Source organism: Ictalurus punctatus, chromosome 2, assembly GCF_001660625.3.
Source record: "Ictalurus punctatus breed USDA103 chromosome 2, Coco_2.0, whole genome shotgun sequence".
Lineage (NCBI taxonomy): Eukaryota > Metazoa > Chordata > Actinopteri > Siluriformes > Ictaluridae > Ictalurus > Ictalurus punctatus.
The window spans coordinates 38794761-38804502 of NC_030417.2; the positions used below are offsets into that span (position 1 = coordinate 38794761).

At 45.5% G+C, this 9742-nt stretch overlaps 1 protein-coding gene across 1 annotated transcript in view; it reads right to left on the reverse strand.

Annotated features, from left to right (window-relative positions):
• Window positions 1-540: 540 nt before the first annotated feature.
• Window positions 541-9742, reverse strand: part of syt3 (synaptotagmin III) — a 57401-nt gene continuing 48199 nt past the window's right edge. The window contains exons 9-12 of the mRNA XM_017496100.3: window positions 8745-8913; window positions 4093-4222; window positions 3869-3957; window positions 541-1377 (exon numbers count right to left, since the gene is read on the reverse strand). Of these exons, the coding sequence (XP_017351589.1) occupies window positions 3877-3957; window positions 4093-4222; window positions 8745-8913 (380 nt within the window). The 3' untranslated portion in view covers window positions 541-1377; window positions 3869-3876. The remainder of the gene's footprint in view (window positions 1378-3868; window positions 3958-4092; window positions 4223-8744; window positions 8914-9742) is intronic.

The following is a 9742-nucleotide window of genomic DNA, read 5'->3' on the forward strand; positions in this document are numbered from 1 at the left end:
ATAACTGACATTTTTTCCCCCGCTGCCTCCTTCCTCGTAGCCGCCGGCTTCAGACACAGAGAGCACAAAGAAACCGATCCTCTAAGACACAGGACAGAAGACACATTTCGCTTTAACAAGAGCTGCTGTGGGAGGAGCTAGTGCCAGTAGGCGTGGCTACAGGGTCAGGACAGAGGTTCTAGGGGTAGAGGATTAGAGGTCAGGTGCTAGAACATGTCATACACAGGAGCACGGTGACGGACAGAACACACGCACAGGCGTACACGCAAGCAAAAAAACGAACTCCAAGAAGTAAAACACCCCGACGAACACGTACGGAAAAGGTTCACGGATGCGTGCGTCCCTCCGAGGAAATGCAGGCGTGCCAAAAATGAAGGAATGGTACAAAAATAAAACACTATGGCGGAATCCTTTTCTCTGAAAAAAAAAAAAAGGGCGCGTTGTCCATCGCTAAAGTGCGTTCCATCCCCGTTTAGGGTCCATCACTGGTTCCTCCAGAAAGACTCGCTGCCCATTTATGTTTTTTCACCCCCCCCCCCCCCCCCCCCACCAAAGATGTCCCATCATCGCTCCAAGCACAGTCCGTTCTACAAAATAGAGACGCGGATCGAAAAAGAAAGAAAGAACGAAAGAAAGAAACGGTTGGATGGGATGGCGAGATGGATAGAAAAATAAAAAGCTCGCTGTCGATCCCGGAGCGTGAGAGGAGGAGGACGCATTTAGAGGATGCGCAGCATGCTTTCAGCCGACGGGTCCGTCCTCGTTTTCCGTCCTCCTGACGCGAGGCAAAAGTAGTCCTCCTCTCCAGAGAGGTTTTTTTTCTCCGCCCCTGTGAAAACTGACTAGTGATATACTACAGCCATTTTTTTTTTCCCCTAACCACACACACACACACACACACACACACACACAGATGCACTCACACACCACACACACCCTAATGGTCCATAGTGAAATTACATCTATAACTTCTTTTAAAAATCTGTTGTTGTTTTTTTTTCTCTCTCAGGCTCAGTTTCAAATAAGTAAATAAACACATTTTTTAGATTTGGGAATGTGCATCGTGTTTTTCCCCCCTGAATAAACCACGCCTTCCACTGAGGTGTGTGTACCTGCTTGTGTGTGTGTGTGTGTGTGTGTGTGTGTGTGTGTGTGTGTGTGTGTGTACGTGTACATGTACACGTGTGTGCACGTGTATGTGTGTACGAGTGTGTAGCGGGTCTATAGACTACTCGTGTGTGTGTGTGTTGTGTGTTGTGTGTTGTGTGTTGTGTCGGGTTTGCAGCAGTGTCTGTTTTCCGCTTCTTTCGCTTGATAGAGAGATTTATTCACAGATGAGAGGAAAAGATGGAGGTCTGGAGCGACGACAATGCAGACCTGAAGAGAGAAAAAAAAACACAAGAGAAAGAGAAATAGTGATATAGAGAGAATGACATATAGACAGAGAGAAGATAGAGAGAATAACAAGAGAAGGAGAAGGAAAGATAGAAATAAAAAAAGAAGGGAGGGCAGAAATTGAAGAAAGGATGATAATAATAAGAAAGAAAGAACTATTGGAGAATAGAGAGAAAGGGAACGGGAAGAGGATGGAGGGAAACCGAGAGGTGGAAAGAAATGGGAAAGGGAAAGAGGAGAAAGAAAAAAAAAAAGAGAATAAAAAAGTAGAAATTGGGATAAAGAAGAACAGGCAAAGAAAACAGGCGACTGAGCGGAAATGAGAAAGAGAGAAGAGAAAGAGACCGGGAGATGGAAGAAGACATAGGGAATGAGAAAGAGATACAGGAGGATAGAGAAAGGAGGTATGGAGGGATACAGAGTGAGAGAAATGGATGGAGGAAAAAGAGGAGAGAAAGAGAAAGAGGGATTCGGAGATGCTGTTGTTGTTCACATGGCATTAAAATGAAACTGAATTGAATTGAGACGGAAGCGAGAGGACACATGGGTTATAAAATCAGGACAGAACCGATGTTCACGCTCTGGTTTCCTTCAGCGCTCCAGAAACACAACAGAACCTCAGCAGAACCTCAGACGAAGAACCTCGGTGTGAGCGGAGAAACATCTGCATCGAACAAGTCCTCCATGTTCACGGTGTCATTGTATTTCTGCCGATTAAAACAGCGCCACCATCATGCAGTCATCAGCATAGTTCCTGAAGATAAGCACATTTCCATTGAGAACCTTTTGAGGAACTAAAGAGTTGAGGAACTATCTTGAAGTTGATCTCGGATGACTTCCTGTTCAGGGTTTCCACCTCAATGCAAAAGCCGTGAGTGTTTGATACGGAATGCATGATCCGTGACATCGTTTAAGTGAGCAGCCAAGACACCAGTACCGTGAAGAGGCAGATGAAGCTTCTTTTTGTCGAGGTCAAGTTCTAGAAAGAGACATCAGAAAAGAAGAAGGATATCTTGGCCAGAAAAGAGAAGTGAAGTTGTGTGTCATCAGTGTATTATCTAAGGACTGAGCCCAGGGGTTTAGTGTAAACAGGATAACAAGAGTGGACATAGAACCAAACCTTGGGGTACTCCTGTAGTGTGTGTAGAGTGTGAAGCTGAGCTTCATCCAGGACAGGTTCGGTTTCATCACCTCAATACAGGAGTTCCCCAAGATTTGGTTCTTGTTCTCATATTTATTAAGCCTCTGGGCTCAGTCATTGAATCGACTGCTACACTGATCAGTTCCATGTCAGGATTGTTCCTCAACTCTGTAGTTCCTCAAAAGGATTCTCGACAGAAAGGCGTTCATTTGTTCAAGGACTATCCTGAAGACTGCATGACAGTGACATAAGTTCAGCAAGCAACCAAACGGCCACATTTTTTTTTTCGATTCCGCCATAAAGCATGGACAGGTTCAGTTTCCTCACCTCACTACAGGAGTTCCTCAAGGTTTGGCCCTTGGTCCACTCTTGTCCTTGTGTTTATATTAAACTGCTGGGCTCAGCCGTGAGATTTAACAGCTTCCCTTATCACCGCTCAACTGATGATGCACAACTTCACTTCTGTGTCAGGATTGTTCCTCAACTCTGTAGTTCCTCATAAGGTTCTTGACGGAAAGCTGTTCGTCTTTTCGGGGACTATCGCTGCCACACTGACTTTACTTCTCGTTTTCCTTCCAAAATATTTGACTGGCTTTTCAGATGAAGACCACCAACTCCAGATTGACGTTGACAAGAATCACTTTCTGGACGTCCAAGTCACCGCGTAAGCCATCACATGACCATGCGCCATATGACTGAGGATCTTGGTGTGAGCTTATACTTTTCCAATTGCACCACAGTATCCGTCAGATCCTGCATTTTTCTTTTTCACAGAATCAGAATAATACGACCTTCCCCAACTATCATTTTCATAATCCCTTCAAATCCTCAAACAAGCTCTAGTCCCCCCAAAGCCTCACACTATCTAGTTAGTAGGCAGGCCTTCTGTGACTCTACTTGCTGGCCTCACTTCGCCTGTCATATCTCCTCTACAGAACATTCAGGATTCTGCTGCTAATCTGGTTCACAACCTCCAGGAGTTCTAGCATGTGAGCCCCCTTCTCAGGAACTCCACTGGTTTCCTTCTGCAACAAGAACGAGATATAAATCTCTCCACGTTTCAGTCATCAGTTTGGGCTCTTCAGAACCTCACACCTGCTCACCAAGACAGGTCTTCAACATCAGGATGCCTGGTGCATGTCCTTCTCTGACAGAAGGATATGCTTGTAAAGCGAGATCCTGGCTTGTCCATGGTGGAGGACAAGCTCTAGTGGTTGCTGGTTGGCAGGAGGCTAAAAAAGGAGTTCCTAGAACTATGGCACAGGAACTAACATTTGGAAAAGTGCCTTATGAGCCATGTATGAGTGTCAGTGTGCATTTTTGCATCCGTACCCACGTGTCTAGTCGGAGTGAGGACTGTCCACCACGATGTGCGGTTTTGGCGAGGCTGTCTTGGAAACGTAAGTGTTAATGGATTTTTCCTGGCCAAAGAAAACACAATATTGTGATTAGGAGAACAACAGCAACAGCAGAGATGGAGAAAACTCCAAATCTAATGGATGTACACATTTATGCAGTTGTAATTATGCACACTGGGAACAGGGGGCAGGTACTACCTCCACCAGCTGGTGACAGTGCTCGATGGGTTTGCGGGGATTTGCCAACATGGCCGTCCAGTGCTCTCTGCCAGGGCCTTCAGCATCGCTGCCTACACGGCACATCCCAATCACCTCGTTATGGCCAATACTGATGGAGACAGAGAAACCAAAAAGACAGAGAGAGCACGTGTTACGCGGACATGGAATGGGGATAGGTACAGACAAAAGGGCCTCTATATTACCAAATTACGCAGAGAAATATGACTAGGAAAGAGACAAGACCAGATGAGAGAAGAGGGCAAGCCACAGCGGGCAAATAAATATTTTCTTATGGATAAATGACTACCGTGAAAATCCTTCACAGAGGACAGAGCGGACTAACAGAGTCACTTAATTACAGCGAGAGATGGATCACCATCAGCTAAATGATTAGTTTCAGTTCAATCTCACATTTCATTTCAGTCAAAGGACAAACATCCCTCTATCTTGACTCCGTCCTTCCACATGTCCTTTGTTTTATTTCGTACATCTTGGACGCATGGAAATGGACACCGGATTTTTTTTACTTTTTCTTTTTATTCCGCAAAAGAATTGACATTTTAGTGAAATTATTTTTGAAACCTTAAATCCCTCTGAAAATCGGGATCGTGTAGATTTAGCAAGGTTAGGCTAGCTTTGAGAGAGATCTCGTAGCACAGATAAAAGCTCCGTGGGAGGGACGAAGCACATCAGTGTTGTGATTGGTAGAGATGAAGCTTTTACCCCTAATTAGCCCCACCCACTTTACAATAAAAAGTTTGTTGCAATTTTGTTAAATTCTCTTCCAACTTTCATAATTTCAACTTTTTGTAACTTTCGCGTGTGAAATTCTCAGCTGATATAATAATAATAATAATAATTCCTTATGTTTATATAGTGCTTTTCTAGACACTCAAAGTGCTTTACATAGTATGGGGGGAGGGGGGGTCTTCTCAACCACCACTAGTATGTAGCACCCACCTGGATGATCTAATGGCAGCCATAGTGCTCCAGAACTCCCACCACACACCAGATATTAGTGGAGAGGAGAGACTGATGAAGCCAATTCAGAGATGGAGATTATTAGGGGACCCTGATAGATGAGGACCAATGAGGGAATTTCGCCAAGACCCCGCGATTATACTCCTACTCTTTGTGTCTTGGGATTTTTTAACGACCACAGAGAGTCAGAACCTTAGTGTGATGTGTCATCCGAAAACCGGTGCTGTTTTTACAGTATAGTATCCCCATCACTATACTGCCCCAAACAGACTACAGCACCCCCTGCTGGCCTCAGGAATACCACATCCAGCAGCAACCTTAGTTTACCGCAGGAGGTCTCCCATCCAGGTACTGCCCAACCTCAATGCTGCTTAGATTCAGTGGGAAACCTGGTGAGAACTGCAGAGAGCTATGGCTCTGGCTATATGCATTCTAAAGGTACAAAGGATCCCAGTGATAAACAACGGTAAAGTTCAGTACCTTTTTTTTCCCCTGAAGAGTGCAGAAAGAGAATTTCACTTCCCTAAGCTGTACATTTGTTAATGTTATAACTAGATTACTTGATTCTAAAAATAAGCAGGAGTTGCAGCGCTGGCAGCTTGGTGTGGAACCACAAATATGTCATGCTGAAATGTATGTCTTGGGCTGCCTCTAAATACCAGGACCTTTACTTGTGTAAATATTAGCATGACGTTTGAGCTTCATTTTCTTACTGAAATATGACAACATAATTTACTAGGATGGCAAGTAATGCATGCTAATTTGCATGAGCAAGGGGATAAACTGCGCATGCAAACCATGGGCACGTTGCAGGTGATTTATAAAGAACGGACTGCATGAATATGCAAAAGTCGAGGTACAAAGCCGTATGTAAATGAGGGTTTGGTGTGTGCTGTTAGTTCAAATCTCTAAAAGTCAAACAGAAGCAAAGCTTTGCCTCATACAAATAACTGTATCTAGTATAATGCTTATTAAAGGCTGTGAGATGGCTACGAGCACGAAGACACGCCCATTTATACAACTTATGATATGTGGTCTGCAGACAGGTCTTTCTCGAAATGTCTCATACATATCCCACATCCTTTCCAATCAACGACCATATTTTAAAACGTTTAAGTGGACCCAATTACATCAAACGTCCGTCGCTAAGCTCCGCCGCAAAGGTCCGACGTGGCCGCAAGTTTTGATTCCGACCGAGCCGGAGCACGTGATACAACTCGTTGAAGACCGAGACCGATGGATCGGACGAGTGGAACCAGGCGTGTCTCCTGCGTGGTTTGAATGAAACCCTGCAGGACCTTTGCAGGAAACAGCGCTGAGATAACCGTCAGCTTCACCACAGATCTCGACAGCACATTCCTGTCTGTTCGTTTATCTGAGCAGGTGAAAGCCGAACACAGCAGATGCAGCGCCTGAGCGTCTGAGCCGATCCCATGCGTTAAAAGCCGTCCATCAAAGAGATTTGCGGGATAACGAGGACACGGGGACGTGTGCTGGAACCGAGAGACGTAACCGTGGAGAGGTTTTGAGAACCAAGGCTCAAGGAGGAGCCATCAGAAGAGGGAATCTGATTTGGTAGGTACACTGATCCACGGTGACATCTCCAAATATCTAAACGATACCAAGTTCCTACAGCATAATGGGTTCACCTGAAACTTTTTATCCAGTTCTCTTTCCATCGAACGAAAGTTAGTTCCTGTTCTCGCTTACGTTATAGCAGCTATAAACTGTCGTTCCCTCACCAAGCATCCGTATCACTAGGAAAAGTCCGTTCTTGTAGCGCAGAGCACGCTGATTAGCATAGCTAGCTGGCTAGTTACACAACCTAGCATTTACGCATGCGGCCTTTCAGTTGTCATTACGTCAGCGAGAGAAATTTAACCCGTATGACTTGTGATAATAAATAAATCCACTGAAATAGACCACGGGTGTGTATTGTGCAACCAAATGTTGCACACACACACACACACACACACACACACACACACACTGCAGTCCCTCTGGACTCTGGGAAACACTGGCCGCGTTCCACTGTGTCACCCCACAGACATTACGGCCATTAGTGTTAGCATAAGTAATGTTTATTCATGAGGTGTGTGACTTTATGCAAAACAGGGCAGACGTTCGGCGCGCCGGAGCACAGGGTCACGTGTTCAACAGAGCGCTAACAAACACACCGACGCCGGAGGAATTCTGAACAGCCACCAAACACAGCGAGCTGTCACGAACAGCAGCACTCAAAACCCAACCCCACCACTCCAGGAATGATAAATGAATGAAATCCTTCAGTGTTTATACTATTCATTATTAAACACTAATTATTAATGTTTAATGCTAACGCTTCACTGTTATTAACGGCCGAGAAGTCACGGCTATTTGTCACAAGTCGAACGCACCTCCCCCATAGCTTGCAGGTTTAACTTTAGATTAAAATAAAGCTAAAGCTAACATTTGTCACTGCCTGCATTATTCACACGTCAGGCAGTGAGATTCACGCACGCGGAGTACGTATCAATCAGGTGTAATTTGGAACAGGTTAAAGTGACCGGTGCTAAACCCTTTCCCCTAAACAGCACATGACTAATCACAGTGTAGTTACCGTAACCAAGCGAATGTGCGCAAGGCACGCTTTTACCAACGGAATTCCTGAGACTCACGGTTCGGTCAGATCTCTAGACAAACTAAACACTTTACTTTGTGACACCAGAGAGGCGGCCATGTCGCTACTGTTCTCAATTCCGTAGCCTGTTAGCTTAGTCGTATTCCCCTTAATCTGGCATCTGTTCACTGGCTTCCCGTCAAGTTTAGATTTTAAAATGGTAATTTATGTATACAAAGCTCTTTCTGGTTCTGGTCACTGACCTTCTTCACCTGCACTCTCCTACTAGGTCATGTAATTAACTTCTTTCATGCACTTATATAGCACTTTTTTAACCTTAGCGGTTCTACAAAGTTCCCATTCACCCACACCAATGGGAGCAGAGCTGCCATGCGAGGCGCGAGCTTGCCATCTGGAGCAACTTGGGGTTCAGCGTCTTGCCCGGAGACACTCCTGGGCCGGGAATCGAACCACCAACCCTACGATTAGTGGACGACCCGCTCCACCACCTGATCCCCCGCTGCTATCTGTCCCCAGTCTCCCTCGTCACGTGAGGTCCGCTCCATCTTTAGCTCTTTTTGAAGCGTCTCATTCTTTGTGTTATGACGTTATTTAACGTGATGAATATTAACGTTCGATACAGCAGCACTTTGGATCAGCTGCTGTCGTCTTTAAATGGAATAAAGTTAACTTGACTTGTTAGAGAATCTCACGTCAACTTTTCCCATGGTCTGAGGAGCTATTTTCGTCAATCTCCTGAAAGCACGTGTGTCTGAGGAGCTTCGGCTTAGTTACGGTTGCTAGAAGGGGATTAGTCCGGTGACAGCGAAGGTAGATGCATTCGAGCGCTAGACAGAAGCCGCGCGGCTCATACATGAAAAGAGCATCGTGGACCATTTCTCCACCTCGAGGTATCTACTGATGCCGACTTGATCATCTAATAAACCGGCTTTCCTCGTTTTCTTAACTGGAATCTTCTTTCAAGATGACATCCACGTGCAAAAATAGTGGGAAAGGACACGAGGACCAGCGAGAGTAATGGAGGTCGTACCAGTCGTAGTCCATGACGGCGATGATGAGCGAGACACTCTCGATGTCGTTGGGGATGTCGAACACCAGAGCCTCGTTATAGGTGGGGTTCAGCGTGTTCTTCTTAATGGACGTCTTCCTCTTCTTCAACCTGCGCCCGTCACACACGAGAGACGCCTTCACGTATGGGTCTGAGAGAGTGAGAGAGAGAGAGAGAGAGAGAGGGTTAAAGGAGAAACAAACAGGAAAGATGAACATTGAAGGTGAGCGATATAAGGGGAGAACAAAAGAAATGGAGATGGAGGAGAAAAAATGGAGAAGGGTGGGTGAAGACGAGGAAGCGATAAGGGAAAGAAAGTGAGACGAATAAAGGTGGAGTAAGAGGGGAAGAAAGAGAGGGATTAGGAGGAGAGAGAAAGTGGGGGAGAGGACAAGAGAGAAAATGTGAGAAAGCGAAAAAATAAAAGAGAGGGGATGAAAGGAAGGGGAGAAGGAAGAGGAAGGGAGGATGAAAACGACAGAACCGGAGCGCGACAGAGAAGAGAGAACGAGATGAGGAGAGAGAATAAAGGAGGGAGGGAAGGAAAGAGACAGAGAGGTGGGGGGAGAAGAATAGAGAAATAAAAATGTAGGAGAGGGAGAGGCAGACAGAAAAAAAAGAGATGGAGATTAGAGGAGCAAGCGCAAGAATGTGGACGGGAAGCCGGAGGACAAGACGGAACGAGTGCGGAGATGAACGAGAGGACGTAAGAGGGAAAGGGGGAAAGAAAACAAGAGAGAGATAGAGAAAGCTTACGAGGAAAAGAAAATAGAAAGAGGAAGACAGAGGATGCGAGAGACACCGGGACCGAAAGAGAGATAAAGGGAAATGACAACAACAACAAAAAAAAGACAGAGAGGGTAAGAGAAAGAAAGAGAAGGTGAGGAAGGAAGAGCAGGAAGGGGGGAGAGATGAAGACGACGCAGAGTGAGAGGGAAACGAAAGTGGAGAGAGAACAGGAGAAAAATGAAGGAAAAGAG